At 61.9% G+C, this 26,876-nt stretch overlaps 4 protein-coding genes across 5 annotated transcripts in view; 3 read left to right on the top strand and 1 right to left on the bottom strand.

Annotated features, from left to right (window-relative positions):
* Window positions 1-1,917, top strand: part of LOC129134408 (acrosin-like) — a 6,367-nt gene extending 4,450 nt beyond the window's left edge. The window contains 1 exon segment of the mRNA XM_077192224.1: window positions 1,901-1,917. Coding sequence (XP_077048339.1) covers window positions 1,901-1,917 — 17 coding nt within the window.
* Window positions 1,918-1,971: 54 nt separating this feature from the next.
* EMC10 (ER membrane protein complex subunit 10) lies at window positions 1,972-11,349 on the top strand. Its single transcript, XM_077192307.1, is given in 10 exon segments — window positions 1,972-2,137; window positions 3,049-3,106; window positions 4,108-4,164; window positions 4,167-4,193; window positions 4,196-4,218; window positions 5,556-5,660; window positions 7,136-7,317; window positions 8,953-9,046; window positions 11,166-11,213; window positions 11,215-11,349. Coding segments are annotated over 10 exon segments (831 nt in total). The 5' UTR covers window positions 1,972-2,026; the 3' UTR covers window positions 11,341-11,349.
* A 1,332-nt stretch (window positions 11,350-12,681) lies between these two features.
* On the top strand, window positions 12,682-18,663 carry LOC129134403 (interferon regulatory factor 9-like). The gene is given in 9 exon segments (XM_077192259.1): window positions 12,682-13,448; window positions 14,377-14,551; window positions 15,736-15,855; window positions 15,962-16,036; window positions 16,326-16,591; window positions 16,593-16,637; window position 16,939; window positions 17,552-17,649; window positions 18,569-18,663. Coding segments are annotated over 9 exon segments (1,011 nt in total). The 5' UTR covers window positions 12,682-13,277; the 3' UTR covers window positions 18,629-18,663.
* Window positions 18,664-18,813: 150 nt separating this feature from the next.
* Window positions 18,814-26,876, bottom strand: part of XAB2 (XPA binding protein 2) — a 42,813-nt gene continuing 34,750 nt past the window's right edge. For both annotated transcript variants that reach the window (XM_077192254.1, XM_077192255.1), the window contains 5 exons: window positions 26,708-26,830; window positions 24,042-24,213; window positions 21,436-21,562; window positions 19,519-19,610; window positions 18,814-18,965 (listed from right to left, as the gene is read on the bottom strand). In XM_077192254.1, coding sequence (XP_077048369.1) covers window positions 18,904-18,965; window positions 19,519-19,610; window positions 21,436-21,562; window positions 24,042-24,213; window positions 26,708-26,830 — 576 coding nt within the window. In that variant the 3' untranslated portion in view covers window positions 18,814-18,903. The remainder of the gene's footprint in view (window positions 18,966-19,518; window positions 19,611-21,435; window positions 21,563-24,041; window positions 24,214-26,707; window positions 26,831-26,876) is intronic.

Below are 26,876 nucleotides of genomic sequence, written 5' to 3'. Positions count from 1 at the left end.
TGTCCCGGACAGGAATTCCCTCCCGCTGGCCGGGGCCTCGCTCGCTCCGTGCCCATCCCGAGGAGCGGCCCCGCCCCCTCGGCGCTATTTTAAATAAATTCCCGCTCATAAATAAATAAATTTTGCTCATCCCCGTTTTCCTCATTCCCATTTTGCCCATTCCCGTTTTGCCCATCCCCATTTTGCCCTTTCCTGATTTGCTCATCCCTGTTTTTCTCATCCCTGTTTTGCCATTCCCATTTTGCCCATTCCCGTTTTTCTCATTCCATTTTGCTCATCCCCATTTTGCCCATTCCCGTTTTTTTCATCCCCGTTTTGTCATTCCCATTTTGCTCATTCCCATTTTGCCCATTCCGTTTTGCTCATCCCCGTTTTTCCCATTCCCGTTTTTCCCATTCCCATTTTTTCCATTCCCGTTTTGTCATTCCCATTTTGTCATTTCCATTTTTCCATTCCCATTTTGCCCATTCCCAATTTTATCATCCCCATTTTGCTCATTCCCATTTTTTCCATTCCTGTTTTCCCCATCCCCGTTTTGCCCATTCCCGTTTTTCTCGTCCCCATTTTCCCCATTCCCGTTTTCCTCATTCCTGTTTTGCCCTTTCCTGATTTGCTCATCCTGTTTTCCTCATTCCTGTTTTTCCCATTCCCGTTTTGTCATTCCCATTTTTCCCATCTCCATTTTTCCCATTCCCATTTTTCTCATCCCGTTTTTCCCATTCCCATTTTTTCCATTCCCGTTTTTCCCATTCCAGTTTTTCTCATCCCTGTTTTTCCCATTCCCATTTTTCCTATTCCCGTTTTTCCCATTCCCATTTTTCCCATTCCCGTTTTTTCCCATTCCCGTTTTCCCCATTCCCGGTTTTGCTCTGCCCCGTTCCCATCCCGGGACAGGTGAGGCCTCACCTGAGGGGGGAGGGGCTTGGGAAGGGGGTGGGGACACGAGGGTGGGGACACCGGGCTGGGGGTGACCCCCCCAAAATCCATCAGGAGCCACTGGGGGGTCCCCAAATGTCACTGGGAGGGGTCAGGGGTCACTGGGAGGGGTCTCAGGGGTCACTGGGAAGTCTCCAGATGTCACTGGGATGTCCCAAGGGGCACTGGGAGGGGTCTCAGGGTCACTGTAAGGGGTCAGGGGTCACTGGGGGTCCCCAAATGTCACTGGGAGGTCCCCAAATGTCACTGGGGGGTCCCAGAGGGGACTGGGAGGGATCTCAGGGGTCACTGGGTGGTCCCCAAATGTCACTGGGAGGGGCCTCAAATGTCACTGGGGGGGGTCTCAGGGGTCACTATAAGGGGTCAGGGGTCACTGGGGGTCCCCAAATGTCACTGGGAGGTGCCCAAGGGGCACTGGGAGGGGTTTTAGGGGGCACTGGGGTCCCCAAAGATCACTGGGAGGTCCCAGGGGTCACTGGGGTGTCCCTAAAAGTGACTGGGAGGGGTCCGGGGTCACTGGGAGGTCCCCAAGGGGCACTGGGGGGGTTTCAGAGGTCACTGGAGGGGGTCAGGGGTCACTGGGAGGTCCCAGAGGGGACTCGGAGGTCCCCAAATGCCACTGGGGGGGGTCTCATGGGTCACTGGGAGGGGTCCCCAAGGGGCACTGGGAGGGGGTCCCCAGAGGTCACTGGGAAGGGTCAGGGGTCACTGGGGTCTCAGGGGTCACTGGGAAGGGTCAGGGGTCACTGGGGTCTCAGGGGTCGCTGGGGGGAGTCAGAGGTCACTGGGGAGGTCGCTCTGTTTGTCCTGGAGGGGTCAGAGGCCATTGGGGGGGTCAGAGGTCACTGGCAGGGGTCCCTCTGTCCATCCTGGGGGTTCCCAGGCTGGATTTGGGGCGGGAACACACAAATGGGAGCACCGTGTTGGCCCCGCCCCCTCACAGAAGCCACTCCCCTTCCCTTAGACCCCGCCCACCACTGACCACGCCCCTCCGGTCACGCCTCCCGCTCCAGCCCCGCCCCCGCCCCTTGAGCTGGCCCCGCCCCCCGCGCTGGCCCCGCCCCGTTCCCGCCGTGCCCCGCGCTCCAAGATGGCGGCGCCGTGGCCGCTGCCGGTGCTGGCGCTGCTGGCGGCGGGGGCGGCGCTGGGCGAGGCCGGGGGGCTCTGCCGGGGAGGAACCGGCACCGGCACCGGCGCCAGGGTGAGCAGGGGGGGCTCCGGTACCGGAGAGAGCGGGGGGGAACCGGCACCAGGGTGAGCACGGGGGCTTCGGTACCGGGGGCTCTGCCGGGGCGGAACCGGCACCGGCACCAGGGTGAGCGAGGGGGGGCTCCGGTACCGGGGTGAGCACGGGGGAGCTCCGGCACCGGGGGCTCTGCCGGGGGGGCTCCGGTACCGGCACCGGCACCAGGGTGAGCACGGGGGCTCCGGTACCGGGGGGCTCTCCCGGGGGGACTCCGGTACCGGGAGCTCCCGGGGGGCCTCTGCGGGCCCGGGAGCGGCCTCGGTGCGGGGGCAGCACCCGGTACCCGGTACTCGGTATTCATTAGGGCCCCGTGCCGGGAGCTCTCATTAATATTAATTAGGGGGCGTGTATGTATAATCGCCAGTAGCCTCAAAGGGCGGGGCCGCGTGGTTTGCCTCATTAATATTAATTAGGGGGCGGGTAAACAATCGCTGGTAGCCCCGAGGGGCGGGGCCGTGTGCTGCCCTCATTAATATTAATTAGGGGTGTTTATAAACAGCGCCCGTATCCGGGAGGGGCGGGACCACGTGTCTGTCCTCATTAATATTAATTAGGCTTCGTAGAAACAGCTCCTTTACCTGGGAGGGCGGGGCCGCGTGCTGCCCTCATTAATATTAATTAACGCGGTTCGGGTTCAAATTAGTGAGCCTGCTGGTTCCAGCTCATTAATATTCATGAGGTCTGCGGGGTCTTACCCCCGTGTCCCCCCCCCGTGTCCCTGTCCTGGTGTCCCCCCCGTGTCACCTCCGTGTCCCTGTCCTGGTGCCACCCCCTGTCCCCGCCATGTTCTTATCCTGGTGCCACCCTCGTGTCACCCCTGTGTCCCTGTCCTGGTGTCCCCCCCGTGTCCCTTTGTGTCCCCCCAGGCCGGTGACACCGAGAGCTGCCGGGTGAGCCTGACCCTGGAGCACTCCTTCGAGCTGGGTGAGGGACACTGGGGACACTGGGGACATCGGGGGCATTGGGATCATTGGGGACATTGAGGGGATTGGGGACATGGGGACATTGGGGGCATTGGGGGACACTGGGAACATTGGGGACATTGGGGACACTAGAGGGATTGAGGACATCGGGGACATTGGGGACACTGGGATATGGGGATATGGGACATGGAAATGGGGACATGGGGACATTGGGGACACTGAGCTGGGTGACAGGATGGGGACATGGAGGTGGCACTGGGGATGTGGGAATGGGAGTGGCACTGGGGGCACAGGGACAGGGATGGCACTGGGGACATGGAGATGGCACTGGGGACACAGGGATGGCACTGGGGACATGGAGATGGCACTGGGGACACAGGGATGGCACTGGGGACATGGGCTGAGGGTGGCACTGGGGGCACAGGGATGGCACCGGGGGCAGGGGGACCAGGCTGTCCCTGCTGCCAGCGCTGTGTCCCAATGTCCCCATATCCCCTGTCCCCATGTCCCCTCTCCCTCCGTCCGTATCCCTGTCCCCTGTCCCTGTCTGTGTCCCTATTCCTGTCCCCTCTGTCCCCATCCCTGTCCCTGTCCCTGTCCCCACTGTCCCCTCTGTCCTTGTCCCTGTCCCCTCTGTCTGTTCTGTCCCCGCTGTCCCCATCCCTGTCCCCTCTGTCCCTGTCCCTCTGTCCCCTCTGTCCCCCCTGTCCCTCTGTCCCTTCCCCATCCCTGTCCCTCTCCCTCTGTCCCCTCTATGCCCTCTGTCCCCATGTCCCCCATGTCCCTCTGTCCCTCTGTCCCCATCCCTGTCCTCTCTATCCCCTGTCCCTGTCCCCTCTGTCCCCATCCCTGTCCCTGTCCCCTCTGTCCCCTCTGTCCCCATCCCTGTCCCCCTGTCCCCTCTGTCCCCTCTGTCCCCCTGTCCCCATCCCTGTCCCCTCTGTCCCTCTCTCCTCTGTCCCCCTGTCCCCTCTCCCCCTGTCCGTCTGTCCGTCCCCACAGATGACGTTCCGCGGTTCCGCCGCCGGGGGTCGCTGTCCCTGAGCTGGGGCCCCGAGCCGCGCTGGCGCTGGCGCAGAAACCGCTGGGGAGGAGGAGAGAGCGCGGCTGAGGGTGAGCGACAGACGGACAGACGGACAGGGGGACATGGGGACAGCAACGGGGACATGGGGACAGCAGGGGAGGAGGAGAGAGCGCGGCTGAGGGTGAGCGACAGATGGACAGACAGACAGGGGGACATGGGGACAGCAACGGGGACATGGGGACATGGGGACAGCAGGGGAGGAGGAGAGAGTGCGGCTGAGGGTGAGCGACAGACGGACAGATGGACACCGGGGGGACAGAGGGACATGGGGACACGAGGAGGGCATGGGGGAGGAGGAGAGAGTGCGGCTGACAGTGAGGGACAGACGGACAGGGGGACAGACATGGGGACACACCAGGACATGGGGACAGCACTGGGGACACTGGGGGGAGGAGGAGAGAGTGCAGCTGAGAGTGAGGGACAGACGGACAGACAGACAGGGGGACAGCAATGGGGACATGGGGACATGGGGACAGCAGGGGAGGAGGAGAGAGCGCGGCTGAGGGTGAGGGACAGACAGGGGGACATCGGAGAGACAGGGGGAGACAGTGTGGGGGACATTGGGGTGACACTGAAGGGATATGGAGGTGACCCTCGGGTGACATTGAAGTGACACACGGGGGACACTGGGGGGACAGTGGGGGGACACTGGGTGACACTGGGAGACACTGGGTGACACTGAGGTGACACTGGGTGACATTGAGGTGACACTGGGTGACACTGGGTGACCCTGGGTGACACTGAGGTGACACTGGGTGACACTGGGAGACACTGGGTGACCCTGGGTGACATTGGGAGACACTGGGTGACACTGGGTGACACTGAGGTGACACTGGGTGACACTGGGTGACACTGGGTGACACTGAGTGACACTGGGTGACACTGGGGTGACACTGGGTGACCTGGGTGACATTGGGAGACACTGGGTGACACTGGGTGACACTGAGGTGACACTGGGTGACACTGGGAGACACTGGGTGACACTGAGTGACACTGGGTGACACTGGGGTGACACTGATGTGACACTGGGGTGACACTGAGTGACACTGAGGTGACACTGGGTGACCCTGGGTGACATTGGGAGACACTGGGGTGACACTGGGTGACACTGAGGTGACACTGGGTGACATTGATGTGACACTGGGTGACACTGGGTGACATTGGGAGACACTGGGTGACACTGGGTGACACTGGGTGACACTGAGGTGACACTGGGTGACACTGGGTGACACTGGGTGACATTGGGTGACACTGGGTGACCCTGGGTGACACTGGGTGACATTGATGTGACACTGGGTGACCCTGGGTGACACTGGGTGACACTGAGGTGACACTGGGTGACACTGAGGTGACATTGTCCCCACAGGAGGTGGCAGCTCGGGATGGGCTGTACCGGGTGCGGGTGCCCCGCAGGCCCCCGGGCCCTGGCGAGGATGGGGACACCGAGTTCGTCACCTCCTTCGTGAGGGCGGTGAGTGACAGGGACACTGGGGACACCTGAGCTGGGACACCTGGGACACCCCTGGGGACACTCTGGGGGACACTCTGGGGGACACTCTGGGGACACCTCTGACCTCTGTCACCCCCTGTGTCACCCCCTGGACACCCTGGGGACATCCCTGGGACTCGCTGGGGACACCCTGGGACAGCCTGGGGACACCCTCTGGGACACCCCTGGGACATTCCTGACCTCTGTCACCCCCTGTGTCACCCCTGGGACACCCCTGGGACAGCCCGACCTGTGTCACTTCTGTCACCCCCTGGGACACCCCGGGGTCCTCCAGCCCCATGTCCCCCCATGTCCCCCCACGTCCCCCCGTGTCCCTGCCACCCTCCCTGTGTCCCCCCATTGTCCCCTCAGTGCCCTCACCCTGTGCCCCTGTCCCCTCATGTCCCCCTGTGGCACTGTCACCCGTGTCCCCTGTGTCCCCATGTTCTCTCACGTGTTCCAGTGTCCCTGTCCCCTCATGTCCCACTGTGTCCCTGTGTCCCCTCCTGTGTCCCCGTGCTACTGTCCCCTCATGTCCCCCTGTGGCACTGTCACCTGTGTCCCCTGTGTCCCCTCACATGTCCTGTGCCACTATCACCCATGTCCCCATGTCCCTCTCCCCTCACGTGTCCCTGTGCCACCATCACCCCATGTCCCCCGTGTCTCTGTGTCCCCTCAGGTGTCCCCATGTCCCTGTCCCCTCATGTCCCCGTGTCCCTGTGCCCCTGTCCCCTCATGTGCCCCCATGTTGTGTCCCGGTGTCCCTGTCCCCTCACATGTCCCTGTCCCTCCATGTCCCTCATGTCCCCTCATGTCCCTATGTCCCTGTCCCCTCATGTCCCCGTGTCCCTGTGCCCCTGTCCCGTCACATGTCCCCATGTCACTGTCACCCACGTCCCCGCGTCCCCCACGTGTCCCTGTGCCCCTGTCCCCTCATGTGCCCCCATGTTGTGTCCCCGTGTCCCTGTCTCCTCACATGTCCCCCTGTGGCACTGTCCCCTCATGTCCCCATGTCCCCTCACATGTCCCTGTCCCTCCATGTCCCTCCATGTCCCTCCATGTCCCCCCATGTCCCCTCACATGTCCCTGTCCCATGTCCCCATGTCCCCATGTCCCCTCATGTCCCTGTCCCTCCATGTCCCTCCATGTCCCCATGTCCCCTCATCTCCATGTCCCTGACGTGTCCCCGTGTCCCCAGTGTGCCCTGCTGAGTCCCACCTGTCGGACCAGCTGTCCCTGCACCTGGACGTGGTGGCACTGTGTCCCTGTGTCCCCGTGTCCCCTCACATGTCCCCTCATGTCCCCTCACGTGTCCCCGTGTCCCCAGTGTGCCCTGCTGGAGTCCCCCCTGTCGGATCAGCTGTCCCTGCACCTGGACGTGGTGGCACTGTGTCCCTGTGTCCCCATGTCCCCTCACGTGTCCCCCCATGTCCCCTGACGTGTCCCCGTGTCCCCAGTGTGCCCTGCTGGAGTCCCACCTGTCGGATCAGCTGTCCCTGCACCTGGACGTGGCCGGGCACGTGGTGGCCCTGGGGGTGGTGGCAGCCCCTGGCACCTGCAGGGGCACCTGGGTGGAGGACGAGCACCTGGAGCTCTTCAACACCTCGGTGGCACTGAGACAGCCCCTGCCCGCGGCCACGTGAGGGACAGGGGACAGGGGACAGGGGACAGGGGGAGAGGGACAAGGGGACAGGGGACAGGGGACAGGGGGACAGGGGGGGAGGGATGGGGACATGGGGACAGGGGGACACGGGGACAGGGGACACGGGGACACGGGGACAGGGGACAAGGGGACACGGGGACAAGGGGACAGGGGGACAGGGGACATGGGGACGGGGGACATGGGGACAGGGGACACGGGGACAGGGATGGGGACAGGGGGACAGGGGACATGGGGACACGGGGACACGGGGACAGGGGGGGCAGGGGGAGAGGGATGGGGATAGGGGACGGGGACAGGGGACAGGGATGGGGACAGGGATGGGGACACGGGGACAGGGGATGGGGACAGGGATGGGGACAGGGGACATGGGGACAGGGATGGGGATAGGGGATGGGGACAGGGGACAGGGGACACGGGGACAGGGATGGGGACAGGGGACAGGGATGGGGACAGGGGACAGGGGGACAGGGGACAGGGGAGAGGGGATGGGGACAGGATGGGGACATGGGGACAGGGGACACGGAGACAGGGGGACAGGGGATGGGGACATGGGGACACGGGGAGAGGGGACAGGGGGACAGGGGACAGGGGGACAGGGGGACAGGGACAGGGGACATAGGGACAGGGATGGGGACAGGGGGGACAGGGGATATGGGGGGGATGTGTGGGGATGTGAGGGACAGGGGACACAGGGACAGGGATGGTGACAGGGGGGACAGGGGACATGGGGGGGGACACAGGACAGGGGATGGGGACACGGGACAGGGGATGGGGGACCCAGGGGGACACAGGACAGGGGGACAGGGGACAGAAGGATATGGGGACATGGGGGGATGTAGGAGGGACAGAGGGACATGGGGGACAGGGGGACATGGGGGACAGGGGGACAGGGGGACATGGGGACACAGGACATGGGGACAGGGGGAGATGTGGGAGGGCATGAGGGACACCAGGACAGGGATGGAGGGGGGGACACAGGGACATGGGGGTGTGGGGACATGGGGACATGGGGGGGGACATGGGACATGGGGATGGGGAGGATATGGGGACAGGGGTACAGGGAGGGACATGGGGGGACAGGGGGACAGGGGGGGACATGGGATGGGGAGGATGTGGGGGAACATGAGGGACATGGGGACATGGGGGAGACACGGGACAGGGGGAACGGGGGGGACATGGGGGACAGGGGAGATGTGAGGGGATATGGGGACATGGGGGGGACACGGGACAGGGGGAACGGGGGGGACATGGGGACAGGGGATGGGAGGGGACACAGGGACAAGGGGGGACACGGGGGGGATGGGGGGGAACATGGAGACATGGGAGGGCAGGAGGACAAGGAGGATGGGGGGGATATGGGGACAGTGGGACATGGGGACACTGTGGGGACACTGTGGGACACTGTGGGGACAATGGGGACAATGGGACACTGTGGGGACAATGGGGACACTGTGGGGACAATGGGGGGAATTTTGGGGCTGGTTCAGCTTTCGTGGGGACGCCCATGGGGGCAGGGGGCAAGGTCTGGGGTGGCTGTGACCCCGTGTGTCCTGTCCCCGATGTCCCCAGTGTCCCCATTGGTGTCCCCAATGTCCCCATTGGTGTCCCCAGCCCCGAGACCGCCGCCTTCATCCGGCACCTGGAGCAGGAGCAGGCCCAGCGTGCCCGGAACCCCCAGGAGCAGAAATCCTTCTTTGCCAAATACGTGAGGGACACCCCAAAAGCAGCCCTGACCCCCAAAATCCATCTGGGGCACCCAAAATCCACCCTGACATCCCAAAAATCACCTGGGACACCCCAAAACCAGCCCTGACACCCCAAAAACACCTGGGGCACCCCAAAAATCACCTGGGGCATCCCAAAATCCACCCTGACACCCCAAAATCCATCTGGGACACCTCAAAAATCATCTGGACACCCCAAAATCCATCTGGGACACCCCAAAAATCCACCCTGACATCCCAAAATCCATCTGGGACATCCCAAAATCCACCCTGACACCCCAAAAAACACCTGGGACATCCGAAAATCCACCCAGACCCCCCCAAAAACCAGCCTGACACCCCAAAAACGCCTGGGGCACCCCAAAAACACTGGGGGCACCCCCAAAACAAGCTGGGAACCCTCAAAATCCACCCAGTCCCCCTCCGGGACCCTCCAAAAACCACCTGGGACCCCTAAAAAACCCACCTGGGACCCCCCCAGAAATCATCTGGGACACCCAAAAACCCACCCAGACACCCCAAAATCCCACACTGACACCCCAAAAACACACCCAGAACCCCTCTGGGACACCCCAAAAACACCTGGGACACCCAAAAAACCACCCAAACATCCCAAAAAATACCCTGACACCCCAAAACTGCCTGATTTTGGGATGAATTTTGGGCTGATTTTGGGGTGGATTTTGGGATGATCGGAGCTGATTTTGGGGTGGATTTGGGCTGATTCTGAGGTGGATTTTGGGGTGGATTTTGGGGGAGTGATTTGGGGCTGATTTTTGGGCTGATTTTTGGGGGATTTTGAGGTGGATTTTGGCTTATTTTGGGGTGATTTTAGGGGGAATTTTGGGGTGGATTTGGGGTGATCTGGGCTGATTTTGGGGGGGGGTGATTTTGGGTGGATTTTGTGGTGGTTTGGGCTGATTTGGGGGCGCATTTTGGGGTGATTTTGGGTGGATTTTGGGGCTGATATTGGGGTTACATGGGCTGATTTTGGGGTGTTCTGGGCTGGCTTTGGCTGATTTTGGGGTGGATTTTGGGGTGATTGTGGGGGGGTGATTTGGTCCTGATTTTGGGGTGATTCTGAGGTGGATTTTGGGCTGAGTTTGGGGTGATTTTGGCTGATTTTGGGGCGGATTTTGGGGTTATTTGGGTTGATTTGGAGTGGATATTTGGGTTGATTTTGGATGGATATTCGGGGTTATTTGGGCTCATTTTGGGTGGATTTTGGGGTGATCAGGCCTGATTTTGGGGTGAATTTGGGGCTGATTTTGGGGTGGATTTGGGGCTGATTCTGAGGTGGATTTTGGGGTGATTTTGGGGGAGTGATTTGGGGCTGATTTTTGGGGGATTTTGAGGTGGATTTTGGCTGATTTTGGGGTGATTTTAGGGTGAATTTTGGGGTGGATTTGGGGTGATCTGGTTTTGGGGTGATCTGGGCTGATTTTGGGACTGATTTTTGGGGGGGTGATTTTGGGGTGAATTGGGCTGATTTTGAGTGGATTTTGTGATGGTTTGGGCTGATTTTGGGTGGATTTAGGGGTAATTTGGGGCTGATTTTGATGATTTGAGCAGATTTGGGCTGATTTGGGGCGCATTTTGGGGTGATTCTGGGTGGATTTTGGGGCTGATATTGGGGTTACATGGGCTGATTTTGGGGTGTTCTGGGCTGGCTTTGGCTGATTTTGGGGTGGATTTTGGGTGGATTTTGGGGTGATTTGGGGCTGATTTTGGGGTGGATTTTGGGCTGAGTTTGGGGTGATTTTGGGGCAGATTTTGGGATTATTCGGGTTGATTTTGGGGTGGATATTCAGGGTTATTTGGGCTCATTTTGGGTGGATTTTGGGGTGATTTGGGTCTGATTTTGGGGTGGATTTTGGAGTTTTATGGGCTGCTTTTGGGGTGATTTTGGAGTGGATTTTGGGGTGGATTTGGGGTGATTTTGGGGCTCATTTTGGGGGGTGATTTGGGCTGATTTTGGGGTGGATTTCGGGCTGATATTGGGGTGGTCTGGGCTGATTTTAGGGGGGTGATTTTTGGGCTGAATTTGGGGTGGATTTTGGGGCTGATTTTGGGCTGACCCCCCCTCCCCTCTCCCCACAGTGGATGTACATCATCCCCATCGTGCTCTTCCTCATGATGTCCGGAGCCCCCCGACGCCGGGGGGGCGCAGGGGGGGGGCACGGGGGGCGGGGGGGGGGGCGGGGGTCAGGTGAGACCCCCCCAAAATCCCCCCCGGACCCCCCAGTGTGGGGCAATGGGCAATAAAGATGTCTGAGACCCCAAATGTGGCTGTGAGACCCCAAAATCCGGGTGAGACCCCCAAATGTGGGTGTGACCCCAAATCTGTGTGAGACCCCCCGAAATCCGGGTATGACTCCCTAAATGTGGGTGGGACCCCAAAATGTGGGTGTGACCCCCTAAATCTCTGTGTGACCCCAAAATGTGGGTGAGACACACCCCAAATGTGGGCGGGACCCCCAAAATCGGGGTGTGAGACACACCCCCCCCCCAAATCTGAGTGTGAGCTCCTAAATGTGGGTGGGACCCCCGTTATTCTGGGTGTGACCCCAAATCTCTGTGACCCCACCTAAATCCGGGTGAGACCCCCCCCAAAATCCAGGTGTGACCCCAAATGTGGGTGTGACCCCAAAATCCAGCTGTGAGACCCCAAAATCCACGTGTGATCCCCTAAATCTGAGTGTGCCCCCCAAATTTGGGTCCCTGGGCTGGAACCCAGAGACCTCCGGGGGTCCAGGGGGGCCCCAAAACCTCAACTCCATCCTTGGGGGGAGCCCGGGCAGGGAATTGGGGGAAAGGGGCGGGGCTTGGACAAACGGACACGCCCCGTTATGCAAATGTGAAAGAAAATGCGCCTTTATGCAAATACAAAAGAGGTGCCATAAGTTAGAGCCACGCCCCTTTATGCAAATACAGAGGAGGTGCTGTGCATAACCACGCCCCTTCATGCAAATAGGAATCACTGAGCTACAGCCATGTGCATTTATGCAAATACAGGGGAGGGGCTGTGCACTATAACCACGCCCTTTTATGCAAATACAGAGGCAATACCGTGAGTTATAGACCCGCATCTTTATGCAAATACAGAGGTGGTTATGTAAGGTATAGCCACGCCCCTTTATGCAAATACAAAGATGGTGCTGTAAGCTATAACCACGCCCCTTTATGGAAATACAGAGCCTGTACCATGCTCTATAGCCCCGCCTCTTTATGCAAATATAGAGGCGGTTCTTTGTCATATAGCCACGCCCCTTTATACAAACACATTCGGTACACTGATTTAACCACGCCCCTTTATGCAAATACAAAGACTGTGCTGTGAGCTATAACCATGCCCCTTTATGCAAATACAGAGCCGGTACCATGATCTATATCCATGCCCCTTTATGCAAATATAGAGGCGATACCGTGAGCTATAGCCCTGCCCCTTTATGCAAATACAGAGACTGTGCTGTGAGCTATAACCTCGCCCCTTTAAGCATAGTCGGTACCGTGAGCTATAACCACGCCCCTTTATGCAAAAAAGTCGGTACCGTGATCTATAGCCACGCCCCTTTATGCAAACAAAGCCGGCCCCATCCGCTTTAGCCACGCCCCTTACGCGAACCCCCGCGCGGCGCTGCCACGCCCCTTCACGCCGGGGGCGGTGCCGCTTGCGCGCCCGCTGATTGGCGGAGGAGATCACGTGGCCGTCGCGGTGACGTCAATTCCCGGAAGCGTGGCCGCCACTTGGCGGGTCCGGGACTCCTCAGCTCCCCCGAGCCCCGGGATCGCTCCGGGATCGCTCCGGGCCCTTCAGCTCGCCCCGGGATCGCCCGGATCGGCCTCGGATCCCTCAGCTCGCCCCGGGATCGCCCCGGGTCCCTCCGCTGTCCCCGCTGTCCCCCCTGTCCCTCTCTCCCCCCGTCCTCCTGTCCCTCTCTCCCGCCTCTGTCCCTCTGTCCCCGGTTTCCCCGCTGTCCCCTCGTGTTCCCCGCTCTCCCCGCTCTCCCCGCTGTCCCCGGTGTCCCCCCCTGTCCCCGGTGTCCCCTCTGTCCCCTCCTGTTCCCCGTCTCACCGCTGTCCCCCCGGTCCCTCTGTCCCCGGTCTCTCCGCTGTTCCCTCTGTCCCCGGTCTCCCCTCTGTCCCCTCTGTCCCCTCTGTCCCCGGTTTCCCCCCGTCCCCCCGGTCTCCCCTCTCTCCCGGTGTCCCGGGATGGCGGAGGGCGGCCCGCGGCGGCTGCGGCCGTGGCTGCTGGCTCAGCTGCAGAGCGGGCGCTTCCCGGGTTTGCAATGGGACGACGCGGCCCAGACGGCGCTCAGGATCCCCTGGGCCCACGGCGGGAGGAGCGGGGCCCGCGACGGGGCGGGGGCGGCGCTATGCAAAGTAGGGGCGGAGCTATAGAACCGAGGGGCGGGGCTATGGGGTAAGGGCAGGGCTATAGAACTGAGGGGCGGGACTATGGGTAAGGGCGGGGCTATGCCATGTGGGGCGGGGCTATAGCGGCCGAGAGGCGGGGCTATGCAAAGTAGGGGGAGCTAGGCAGGGTAGGGGCGGGGCCTGCGGGGTAGGGGCGGAGCTATAGCGACCAAGGTGCAGGGCTATAAATTGTAGGGGCGGGGCTACAGCGATGAGGGGTGGTGCTATGCAGAGTGAGGGGCGGGGCTATGTGGAGAGTGGGCGGGGTTATGCAGACTGAGGGGTGGGGATATACGGAGTTAAAGGCGGTGTTATGCAAAGTGAGGGGCGGGGCCTGACGGGTCAGGGGTGGGGCTTTGCAAAGCCAGGGCAAAGGCGGGGCTGTGGGCGGTGCTTAGCAGGGTCAGGGGCGGGGCCGCGGCTCTGGGGAGGCGTGGCCAAGGCTGTGCTGGGCCAAGGGCTGGGCTCTTCACAGTGAGGGGTGGGGCCAATAACGACGTTCTGTAATGTAAGGGGCGGGGCCAAGGGCGGAGCTCTGCACAGTGGGGCGGGGCTTAGAGATGGGCGGGGTTTTGCAAAAGGGAGGAGCCCTTTGCCAGCTGATGGGCGGGGCCTAGTTGAGAGGAGGGGCTTAACGCACTGACGCTGTGAAAGGGGGAGGAGCTAAGAAGAGGGCGGTCTACCGGGTGCTGGCACTGAACAAAGCCATGGAGGAGGCGGAGCTTGGGCCACGCCCCCGCTGTGGAAGGAGCCAATCCGGGGGCGGGACTGGGACAGCTGTAGGGCGGGGTTTTGAGCAGGGGGTGGAGCCATGCCGAGTGCGAGTGGGTGGGGCGCGGGGGGGGTGTACTATGCAAATGAGATGGGCGTGGCTTGATGGCGTTGCTCCCGGCAGGCGTGGGCGGAGTACAAGGGGCGGCTCCGGCCCGGGGACCCCCCCGACCCCGCGGGGTGGAAGACGCGGCTGCGCTGCGCCCTGGCCCGGAGCCCCGAGTTCCGGCAGCTGCCGGGGCGGGGCCGCTCGGACGGGCCCTGCCCCTACCGCGTGTACCGGGTGCTGCCCGCCCGCGGTGAGCACCGGGGGCCGGAACGGAACGGGGGCATCGAATGGGGGATGGAGATTGGGGGGACACAGGAAATGAGGTGCGGGAAGTGAATATGGGGAAACACCGAATAGGGGGCAGAATATGAGAGGGACACGGGAAACGGGGACAGTATTGGGGGGCACAAAGGAAATGGGGACTCGTTATGTGGGACACTCTGGAAATGGGGACGGAATGTGGGGGACACACCGGAAATGGGATGAGGGGGCTGAATATAGGAGGACACAAAGGAAATGGGGACTGAATATGGGAGGACACACCGGAAATGGGGTGAGGGGGCTGAATGTAGAGGGAAAAAACCGGAAATGGGGACTCATTATGGGGGGACACACAGGAAATGGGGTGAGGGGGCTGAATATGTGGGGACACACAGGAAATGGGGACTGAATATGGGGAGGACATGAGAAATGGAGAGTGGGGACTGAATATGAGAGGACACACCGGAAATGGGGTTGGGGGACTGAATATGGGCAGGGGACACGGGATATGGTGTGAGGGGATGAAATATGGAGGACACATTGGAAATGGGGTGAGGGGATTTATAGGGGGACACACCGGAAATGGGGACTGAATATGGGGGGATACACCGGAAATGGAATGAGGGGACTGGAAAAAGGGTGAGGGGACTGAATATGAGGGGGCACACAGGAAATAGGGAGTGAACAAGGGGGGGGACATACCGGAAATGGGGATGGAATATGGGAGGACACACCGGAAATGAGGTGAGGGGACTGAATATGGGGGGACACACCGGAAATGGGGACTGAATATGAGGGTGACAAGGGAAATAGGGACTGAATATGTGGGGACACACTGGGAAAAGGGGATGGAACATGGACGGACACAAGAGAAATGGAATGAAGGGACTGAATATGGAGGGGACACCGGAAGAAGGGTGAGGGGACTGAATATGGGGGGGACACACAGGAAAAGGGGACAGAATATGGGGGGACACACAGGAAATGGAGGGGGGGACTGAATATGGGGGGAGGGGACTGGATGTGGGGGCACCCCCAAATCAGGGGTGCCCCGAGATGGGGGAACCAAACCAGAGGAGCACCGGGGGAGGGGCCAAATGGGGCCCCGGAAGGGCAGGGGGAGGGGTGCAGGGGTCAGACCCGCATTAACTCTCTCAGTGCCGCCCCCAACAGAGCCCAAGCCCCCCAGGGGACGGCAGAGCCAGAAGGAGGCGGGGTTGAGCCCCACGGAGCCCCTCCCACCGACCCCGCCCCCCGAGAGCCAGGACGGGACCCCGGATGAGGAAAAGCCTGGTGAGGGGAGGGGGGGTTGGGGGCAGTTCTGGGACAATCCTGGGGCTGGGGTGGCCCTGGGGGTGGAGCAATGGGGCATGGCCTCTGCCTGACCCCACCCTTTTAGCAGAGCCTCCGCCCCCGGAAGTGCTGCCCCTGCGGATCGAGGTGGAGACCGCAGAGCCCCTCCCCCCTGCACATGGTAAGCCAGGCCTCAAATGGGGAGGAGCAAATTCTTGCCACACCCCTACCACTGCCCCAGGATTGGCTCCTCCTCCAATCCGGGGCACCTGTGGAGCTTTGGCTCCACCTCCACCCTCTCTTGCCCAGCCCCTTTCATTCCCACCCCACCCCCTTAAACCACACCCACTCCCCAATTTTAGCCCCCTCACACTGACCCCACCCCTTTCACTTATACCCCACCCTTTAGCCACGCCCCACTCCCCACTTTTAGCCCCGCCCCTCACACTGACCCCGCCCCTTTCCCGCAGGGGATGCGGCGCTGCTGCTGCGGCTGCGCCAAGGCCCCGCCCTGGTCTGGGAGGGGGCGGTGCCTCCTGGCGAGTACCTGCTGAGCCCTCCTGGCCGCCAGGGGGCGGAGCCGCCGCCGCTGCCACGATTGGTACTTCCGGTGGGGGCGGGGCCGGGGCTACTGCTCAGCAGCGCCCCCCGGGGGCTCTTCCTGCGCTTGCGCCCCGGCGACGGCCCCGCCCCCGGGGTTGTGAGGGGCCCCCACGTGCCCCACGGGCCCCTCCAAGCAGGGGGCGCTGCTGCAGCCGTTCGACGCCCAACGATTCGGGAGGGTGAGAGGCACTTCCGGGGAGGGGGGGAGCAACTTCCGGGGGAGGGGAGGAACTTCCGGTGGGGGAGAGTGAAAATAACATTTCGGGAAGGGAGAGACACTTCCGAGGGGGGGGGTAGAGTGACTTCCGGTGAGAGGGGGAACAACTTCCGGTGGGGAAGAGCAACTTCGGGAAAAGGGAAGCAACTTCCGGGGAGGGGAGGGCAACTTCCGGTGGAGGGAGAGCAACTTTTGGGACAGGTGAAGCAACTTCCGGGCGAAGAAGAACTTCCGGTGGTGGCAGAGCCCAACTTCTGGGGGAGGGTAGAGTGACTTACGGGGAGGGGAAGAGGAACTTCCTGTGGTGTTGGAGCAATTTCCGGGAAAGGGAGATCAGTTTTGGGGAGGGGAAGCAACTTCCGGGGGGTCAAGTGACTTCCAGGGGAGGGAGAGGAAATTCCAGTGGGGGAACAGCAACTTCCGCGTGGCATAGAGAGACTTCCGGGTAAGGGTTATCAAGTTCCGGGGAGGGAGAGCAACTTCCGGTGTAGGGGAGAGTAACTTCCGGCTGGGAGGAGGAACTTCCGGGAATGGAAAAAGCAACTTCGGGTGGTGGGAGAGCAAGTTCCGGGAGGGGGCAGAGCAAGTTTTGGGGGAGGAAAACAACTTCCGGTGGTGTGGACAGGAACCTCCGGGGGAAAAAGAGCAACTTCCGGGGGAGGGTTGAGCAACTTCCGGGGGAGGAGAGTGACTTCCGGAAGTGAAAAGAGGAACTTCCGGGGGGAGGGGAGAGAAACTTCCGGTGTAGAGGAAAGCAGCTTCCGGTGGGAGGAGCAACTTCCGGGAGAGACCAAAACACCGGGGGTGGGGTCGGACCCCAAATCCTCCCCCCCCGTGCCCCTCCCCCCACGCTGACCACGCCCCTCCCCCCCCCAGAGTTGGAGCGGCACCGGGCCGGGCTCGGGCCCCTCCCCCTGCACCGCGTGACCCTGGAGCTCCGCCCCCATGAGGAGGGGGAGGGGCTGCTGCTGGAGGTGGGGGAGGGGAGGTTCTTAAGGGAGGTTGGGGGGGGTCTTGAGGGGTTTTGGGGGGGTCCTGAGGGGTTTTGGGGTGTCCCTAAGGGAGGTTGAGGGGTCTTTGGGGGTCTCTTAAAAGGTTCTGGGTGGGTCTTGGGGGGGGGTCCCTAAGGGTGGTTGGGGGGTCCTGAGGGGTTTTGGGGGGGTCCTGAGGGGGCCCCTAAGAGATGTGGGGGGGTTCCCAAGAGCTCTTGGGGGGTCCTGGGGGGTTCTTGGGGGTGGTCCTGGGGGTTTTGGGGGGTCCCTATAGGGGTGTTTGGGGTCCCGGTGGGGGGGCTCTTGGGGTGTCCCTAGGGTGTGTTGGGGGGTCCCTAAGTGTGGCTGGGGCGTCCTGAGGGGTCCTGGGGATGTTGGGGTGACCCTAAGAGCTCTTAGGGGCTCCTGGGGGGGTCTCTAAAGGGTTTTGGGGGGTCCTGGGGGGGTTCCTAGAGGTGGTTAAGGGGGTCCCAAAGGGTCCTGAGGGCTCTTGGGGGGTCTCTAAGAGGTCCTGGGGGGATCTCTGGGGGGTGTTTGGGGTCCGGGGGGATCGCTAAGGGATTTTGGGGGGATCCCTAAGGGGTCCTGAGGGGCTCTTGGGAGTCCTTAAAGGATTTGGGGGGGTCCTTAAGGGTGGTTGGGGGGGTCCTGAGGGGTTTTGGGGGGTCCCTAAGGGGTACTGGAGGGTCCCTAAAGGATTTTGGGAGTGTCGGGGGGTCCTGGGGGGTTCTCTAAGGGATTTTGGGGGTCCCTAGGGGTGTTTGGGAGGATTTTGGGGGGGAACTGGGGGGTTCTGGGGGGTCCCTGAGGGGTTCTGGGGGTCCCTGGGGTTTTGTTTGGGTCTGGGGGTTTTTGGGGGTTTTTTTTTGGGGGGGGTCTTAGCCCGTTCCCCTCCCCCCAGCTGGAACAGGCCTTCGCCCAGCGCCTCCTGGACACCCTGGGGACCCCCCCCGGTCAATAAAGGCGGAAATGGGGGTCACCCCCGCCCCTCCCCCACCCCGGGGGTGTCACTGGCACTGGGGGAGGGGCTGGGGGGGGGAGGGGACCCCAAAACCAAAGGGGGAGGGGCTGGAGGGGGGGGAGGGGCACCCCAAAACCCAAGGGGGAGGAGACCCCAAAACCTGAGAGGGGGGAGGGGCAGCCAGGGCGTGTCCAAAGAGGTTTTGGTGTTTATTGGGGGGTGGGTGGGGGAGGGGCAGGGGGTGGGGGAGGGGCTCCCCCGGGGTGGGCGGGGTCTCAGTCGTCCTTGAGCCCCCCAAACACTGAGGCCGGGACCTTCCTCTGCTCCAGCTGCACCTCTGGGGGCGGGGACACAGAAACGGGGGCGGGGTCAGGGTGGGGGGGAGGGGCAGGCACCCATCCCCCACCTGGGACCCCCCCTCAGGGACCCCCCCCCCCCCTCAGCTCCCCCCATTTCCGGCCCCCACCCCCTCCCAATGTGCCCCTCCCCCCAGTCCCAGTGTCCACAATGCCGGGGTCTCTCCCCCCACTGGCCCCTCCCCCTGTGCCGCTCCCCCCCCGGTATCATCGGGGCCACTCCCCCTCTCTTTGCCCCTCCCTCCAGGTACCATCGGGCCCCTCCCCCTGCCCCTCCCCCTCCCTTTACCCCTCCCCCTCCATTTGCCCCTCCCCCGGGTACCATCAGGCTCCTCCCCCTCCCTTTGCCCCTCCCCCCGGTACGATTTGGACCCTCCCCCTCCCTTTGCCCCTCCCCTGGTACCGTCGGGCTCCTCCCCCTCCCTTTGCCCCTCCCCCGGTACCGTCGGGCTCCTCCCCCTCCCTTTGCCCCTCCCCCGGTACTGTCGGGCCCCTCCCCAGCCCCTTCCCCTCCCTTTGCCCCTCCCCCGGTACCGTCGGGCTCCTCCCCCTCCTCGTCCAGGTCGATCTCCTCGGGGTTCCCCTGCAGGGACAGCGGCGGCTCCGAGCCCGGGGCGGCCTCGGCCCTGAACCCCAAAATCAGCAACAAAAACAGAAACAGAAACACCCCAAAAATCAGAAACAAGAACAGACACAGAAACACCCCAAAATCAGCAACAAACACCCCAAAATCAGCAACAAAAACAGAAACAGAAACACCCCAAAATCAGCAACAAAAACAGACACAGAAACACCCCAAAATCAGAAACAAGAACAGAAACAAACACCCCAAAACCAGAAACAGGGACACCCCAAAATCAGAAACAGACACAGAGACAAACACCCCAAAATCAGAAACACCCCAAAATCAGAAACAAAGCCAGAAACAAACACCCCAAAATCAGCAACAGAAACAAACACCCGAAAGTCAGAAACAAAACCACCCCAAAATCAGAAACAAGAACCCCAGATCAGAAACAGAGACACCCCAAAATCAGAACTGGGACCCCCAAAGTCAGAAACAGGGACCCCAAATCAGAAACAGAAACACCCCAAAATCAGAGACAGAAATTGATACCCCCCAAATCAGAAACAGGGACCCCAGATCAGAAACAGAGACACCCCAAAATCAGAGACAGGGACCCCCAAAATCAGAGACGGGAACAGAAGCCCAGAATCAGAACTGGGACCCCAAAATCAGCACCAGAGACCCCAAAATCAGAGACAGAAACAGGAACAGAAACCCCAAATCAGTAACAGAGACACCCCAAAATCAGGAACAGAAACAAAACCACCCCAGAATCAGAAACAGGGGCCCCCAAAACCACCCAGGGACCCCAAAATCAGAAACACAAACGGACAGAAACAGAAACCCCAGATCAGAAACACCACAAAATCAGAGGCAGAGACAGAAAACAGAAACACCCCAAAATCAGAACTGGGACCCCAAATCAGCACTGGGGACCCCAAAATCAGAACCGGGGACCTCTACAAAAACCCAGACACCCCAAAATCAGCATGGAGACCCCCAGAGTCACCCTGTGCCCCCAAATCAGAAATAGGGACCCCAAATCACCCCCCAGCGCCCACAGGGAGAACTCGGAGGGGGGCGTGGCTTTGTAAAATGGGCGTGTCTGGGCAGGATGGGTGTGACAGTGGGTGTGGCCATGGCACTGGGTGTGTCAGTGGGCGTGGCCATGGGAGTGGGCGTGGCCATGGGAGTGGGTGTGCCATGGTTAGGTGGGTGTGGCAGTGGGCATGGCCGTGGCAGTGGGTGTGGCAGTGTTAGGTGGGTGTGGCCGTGGGCGTGGCTGTGTCAGGGCAGGGTGGGTGTGTCAGCGGGCGTGGCCACGGCAGCGGGTGTGCCATGGATAGGTGAGTGTGTCAGTGGGTGTGGCCATGGCAGTGGGTGTGTCAGGTGGGTGTGTCAGTGGGCGTGGCCATGATAGTGGGTGTGGCAGTGTTAGGTGGGTGTGGCTGTGGTTATGTGCGGTGGGTGTGTCAGTGGTTATGGCAGGGTGGGTGTGGCAGTGGGTGTGGGTGGCAGTGGGCGTGGCCATGGCAATGGGTGTGTCAGTGTTAGGGGGGTGTGTCAGTGGGCGTGGCCACGGCAGTGGGTGTGTCAGTGGGTGTGTCAGTGTTATGTGGGTGTGTCAGTGTTATGTGGGTGTGTCAGTGGGCGTGGCCGTGGGCGTGTCTCACCTGACGAACAGCACCTGCTGGGCGGGGCTGGGTGGGTGTGGCAGTGGGTGTGGCAGTGTTGGGGTGTGTGTCAGTGGGCGTGGCCGTGGCAGTGGGTGTGCCATGGTTAGGTGGGTGTGTCAGTGGGTGTGTCAGTGTCAGGTGGGTGTGTCAGTGGGCGTGGTCACGGCAGTGGGTGTGTCAGTGGGCGGGGCCATGGGCGTGTCTCACCTGACGAACAGCACCTGCTGGGCGGGGCGGGGCGTGTCCCGCTGGGCCTCGGCCGCCAGCGCCTCCGCGCGCTGCTCCAGCAGCTTCATCTCATCCAGGCCGCTCTGCCCCGGGGCCAGGTCGGACACTGCGGGGTGGGGAGGGTCAGGGGGGCTTGGGACCCCCCATGGACGCCCCCACAGCACCCCTGGGACCCCCCCATGGACACCCCCACAGCACCCCTGGGACCCCCCCATGGACACCCCCACAGCACCCCTGGGACCCCCCCATGGACACCCCCACAGCACCTGGGACCCCCCCCATGGACACCTCCACAGCACCTGGGACCCCCACAGCACCCGGGACCCCTCTGGGACCCCCACAGCACCCCCAGGACCCTCTGGGACCCCCACAGCACCCCCAGGAACCCCCCCCAGCACCCAGGGCCAGGTCTGACACTGCAGTGTGGGGAGGGTCCGGGGGCCTCGGGACCACCAGGATCCCCCCCACTGCACCCCTGGGACCCTCCCATGGCCCTTGGGACCCCTCTGGGACCCCCCTTATGAGCCCTGAGACCCCCACAGCACCCCCAGGACCCCCAGAGGACCCGGGGCCAGGTCTGACACTGCGAGATGGGGAGGGTCAGGGGGACTTGGGACCCCCCCATGGACACCCCCACAGCACCCGGGACCCCTCTGGGACCCCCTCACAGCCCCTGGGACCCCCTATAGCACCCTCAGGACCCCCCCATGGCCACTGGGACCCTCCCACGGCCCCTGAGATCCCCCATGGCACCCCCAGGACCTGCCATGGGACCCCCCCATAGCCCTCAGGACCCCCCATGGCCCCTCCTGGTGGTGCCGTACCTGTGCCCTACCTGTACCCTCACCTGTGCCCCCCGGTACCGTACCTGTGCCATACCTGTACCCCTCTCACCTGTACCCTCCCTGTGCCCTCCCCATGCCCCCAGTGCCATACCTGTGCCCGCCGTGCCCCCCTGGCAGTGCCACACCTGTGCCCTCCCCATTCCCCTCACCTGAACCCCTCTGTGCCCCCCCCCAGCGGTGCCCTACCTGTGCCATACCTGTACCCTCCTCATACCCCCCTGCTGCCATACCTGTGCCCTCACCTGTGCCCCCCTACCCCGGTGCCACACCTGTGCCCCCCCATATCCCTCCTGGCATTGCCGTACCTGTGCCCTCCCCGTGCCCCCCCAGTGCCGTACCTGTGCCCTCCCCATGCACCCTGGTGCTGTACCTGTGCTGTACCTGTACCCTCCCCGTGCCCCTCCTGGTGGTGCCATACCTGTACCCTCACCTGTGCCCTTCATGTTCCCCCGTGGTGCTGTACCTGTGCCCCCCATGCCCCCTGGCATTGCCATACCTGTGCCCTCCCCAGTGCCATCACCTGTGCCATACCTGTACCCTCCTCATACCCCCCTATTGCCACACCTGTGCCCTCACCTGTGCCCCTCTACCCCGGTGCCACACCTGTGCCCTCCCCATTCTCCTCACCTGTGCCCCCCCCAGTGCCACACCTGTGCCATTCTCACCTGTGCCCCCATGCCCTGGTGCTTCCGTACCTGTACTGTACCTGTGCCCCACCCTGTGCCCCCCAGCAGTGCCATCCCTGTGCCCTCCCCATTCCCCTCACCTGTGCCTCCCCAGTGCCCTGGTGCTGCCATACCTGTACTGTACCTGTGCCCCCCGTGCCCCCCTGGCAGTGCTGTACCTGTACCATACCTGTGCCCTCACCTGTGCCCCCTGGCATTGCCATACCTGTACCATACCTGTGCCCTCACCTGTGCCCCCCGTGCCCCCTGGCAGTGCTGTACCTGTACCATACCTGTGCCCTCACCTGTGCCCCCCTGTCAGTAACATACCTGTGCCCTCACCTGTGCCCCCTGGCATTGCCATACCTGTACCATACCTGTGCCCTCACCTGTGCCCCCGTGCCCTCCTGGCATTGCCGTACCTGTACCATAACTGTGCCCTCACCTGTGCCCCCCTGGCAGTGCTGTACCTGTGCCCTCACCTGTGCCCCTGTGCCCCCTGGCAGTGCTGTACCCGTGCCCTCCCCATTCCCCTCACCTGTGCCCCCCGTGCCCCATGGCATTGCCATACCTGTGCCCTCACCTGTGCCCTCACCTGTGCCCCCGTGCCCCCTGGCAGTGCCATACCTGTCCCCTCCCCATTCCCCTCACCTGTGCCCCCCGTGCCCCCTGGCAGTGTCGTACCTGTGCCCTCCCCATTCCCCTCACCTGTGCCCTCACCTGTGCCCTCACCTGTGCCCCCTGGCAGTGCCGTACCTGTGCCCTCCCCATTCCCCTCACCTGTGCCCCCCGTGCCCCCTGGCAGTGCCATACCTGTCCCCTCCCCATTCCCCTCACCTGTGCCCTCACCTGTGCCCCCGTGCCCCCTGGCAGTGCCGTACCTGTCCCCTCCCCATTCCCCTCACCTGTGCCCCCGTGCCCCCTGGCAGTGCCATACCTGTGCCCTCCCCATTCCCCTCACCTGTGCCCCCTGTGCCCCCTGGCAGTGCCGTACCTGTCCCCTCCCCATTCCCCTCACCTGTCCCCTCCCCATTCCCCTCACCCGTGCCCCCCGTGCCCCCTGGCAGTGCCGTACCTGTCCCGGTGGCGCTGCCCGACACCTTGAGCATCTGCGAGGCCATGAAGTTCACCTGGGTGTTGTAGGTGGCCTGGACGCTGCGCTTGATGCGCAGCATCTCCCGGATGGTGTCCTCGTTCCCATGGCGGATCTCAAACTCCTTCCAGGTCTGCCAGAAACTGCCCGTGATCTGACAGATGGACAGACGGACAGACAGACAGACACCATCAGCATCTCAAACTGCTGCCAGAAACTGCCCGTGATCTGACAGACGGACAGACAGACATCATCAGCATCTCAAACTGCTGCCAGAAACTGCCCGTGATCTGACAGACGGACAGACGGACAGACACACGGACATCATCAGCATCTCAAACTGCTGCCAGAAACTGCCCGTGATCTGACAGACAGACGGACGGACAGACAGACAGACGGACAGACATCATCAGCATCTCAAACTGCTGCCAGAAACTGCCCGTGATCTGACAGACGGACAGACGGACAGACAGACATCATCAGTATCTCAAACTGCTGCCAGAAACTGCCCATGATCTGACAGATGGACAGATGGACAGACAGACATCATCAGCATCTCAAACTGCTGCCAGGTCTGCCAGAAACTGCCCGTGATCTGACACACGGACACACAGACAGACGGACAGACACACGGACACCATCAGCATCTCAAACTGCTGCCAGAAACTGCCCGTGACCTGACAGATGGACACACAGACAGACGGACACATGGACATCATCAGCATCTCAAATTGCTGCCACGTCTGCCAGAAACTGCCCGTGATCTGACAGATACACAGACAAGACAGACGGACACCATCTGCATCTCAAACTGCTGCCAGAAACTGCCCGTGATCTGACAGACGGACAGACGGACAGACAGACATCATCAGCATCTCAAACTGCTGCCAGAAACTGCCCATGATCTGACAGACAGACACACAGACAGACAGACAGACAGACATCATCAGCATCTCAAACTGCTGCCAGGTCTGCCAGAAACTGCCCGTGATCTGACAGACGGACACACAGACAGACACACGGACATCATCAGCATCTCAAACTGCTGCCAGAAACTGCCCGTGATCTGACAGACAGACACACGGACACACGGACAGACAGACAGACATCATCAGCATCTCAAACTGCTGCCAGGTCTGCCAGAAACTGCCCGTGATCTGACAGACACACAGATGGACACACAGACAGACACACAGACACATGGACATCATCAGCATCTCAAACTCCTTCCAGGTCTGCCAGAAACTGCCCATGATCTGACACACGGACAGACAGACACACGGACAGACGGACATCATCAGCATCTCAAACTGCTGCCAGAAACTGCCCGTGATCTGACAGACACACAGACAGACAGACGGACAGAAGGACATCATCAGCATCTCCCTGCCAGAAACTGCCCATGATCTGACAGACACACGGACACACAGACAGACAGACACATGGACACACAGACAGTGTCATTGTCTCCTGCCAGAAACTGCCTGTGATCCGACAGATGGACATAGACAGACAGACAGACGGACAGACGGACACGGTCAGCCCCTCCCAGTGTCCCCAGTGTCCCCAGTCTCACCCTGGGGTCGCAGATTTGGGAGCAGTGAGTGTCCCCAGTGTCCCCCCCAGTGTCCCCAGTCCCTCCCACTGTCCCCATTGTCCCCCCCAGTGTCCCCAGTCTCACCCTGGGGTCACAGATCTGGGAGCAGTGAGTGTCCCCATTGTCCCCATTGTCTCCAGTGTCCCCCCCATTGTCCCCAGTCTCACCCTGGGGTCACAGATTTGGGAGCAGTGAGTGTCCCCATTGTCCCCCCCAGTGTCCCCCCCATTGTCCCCAGTCTCACCCTGGGGTCGCAGATTTGGGAGCAGTGAGTGTCCCCATTGTCCCCATTGTCCCCAGTCCATCCCAGTGTCCCCAGTGTCCCCCCCATTGTCCCCAGTCTCACCCTGGGGTCGCAGATTTGGGAGCAGTGAGTGTCCCCATTGTCCCCATTGTCCCCCCCATTGTCCCCAGTGTCCCCATTGTCCCCAGTCCATCCCAGTGTCCCCAGTGTCTCCCCCAGTGTCCCCAGTCTCACCCTGGGGTCACAGATCTGGGAACAGTCAGTGTCCCCAGTGTCCCCATTGTCCCCAGTCTCACCCTGGGGTCACAGATCTGCGAGCAGTGCGTGTCCCCAGTGTCCCCATTGTCCCCAGTGTCCCCCCCCAGTGTCCCCAGTCCCTCCCAGTGTCCCCATTTTCCCCAGTCCCCCCCATTGTCCCCAGTCTCACCCTGGGGTCACAGATCTGGGAGCAGTGAGTGTCCCCAGTGTCCCCATTGTCCCCAGTGTCCCCATTGTCCCCAGTCTCACCCTGGGGTCACAGATCTGCGAGCAGTGAGTGTCCCCATTGTCCCCCCCATTGTCCCCAGTGTCCCCAGTGTCCCCCCCACTGTCCCCATTGTCCCCAGTGTCCCCCCCAGTGTCCCCATTGTCCCCAGTCTCACCCTGGGGTCACAGATCTGCGAGCAGTGAGTGTCCCCATTGTCCCCAGTGTCCCCCCCAGTGTCCCCAGTCTCACCCTGGGGTCACAGATCTGCGAGCAGTGAGTGACCCCAGTGTCCCCACTGTCCCCATTGTCCCCAGTGTCCCCCCCATTGTCCCCAGTCTCACCCTGGGGTCACAGATCTGTGAGCAGTAGGTGTAGATGGCACGTGCCCGATCCACCTCGCCCAGCTTGCACTCCATGTCAGCGAAGCGCAGGCACAGCTCCCGCGCGGCGTCATCGCCCAGCACCTGCCACGGGACGGGGCACTGCCACACCTGGCACGGCCAGCTGGGA

Source organism: Agelaius phoeniceus, chromosome 32 (assembly GCF_051311805.1).
Source record: "Agelaius phoeniceus isolate bAgePho1 chromosome 32, bAgePho1.hap1, whole genome shotgun sequence".
Classification (NCBI taxonomy): Eukaryota; Metazoa; Chordata; class Aves; order Passeriformes; family Icteridae; genus Agelaius; species Agelaius phoeniceus.
The sequence above is the reverse complement of the archived record's forward strand: the minus strand, read 5'-3'. Positions and strand labels throughout refer to the sequence as shown.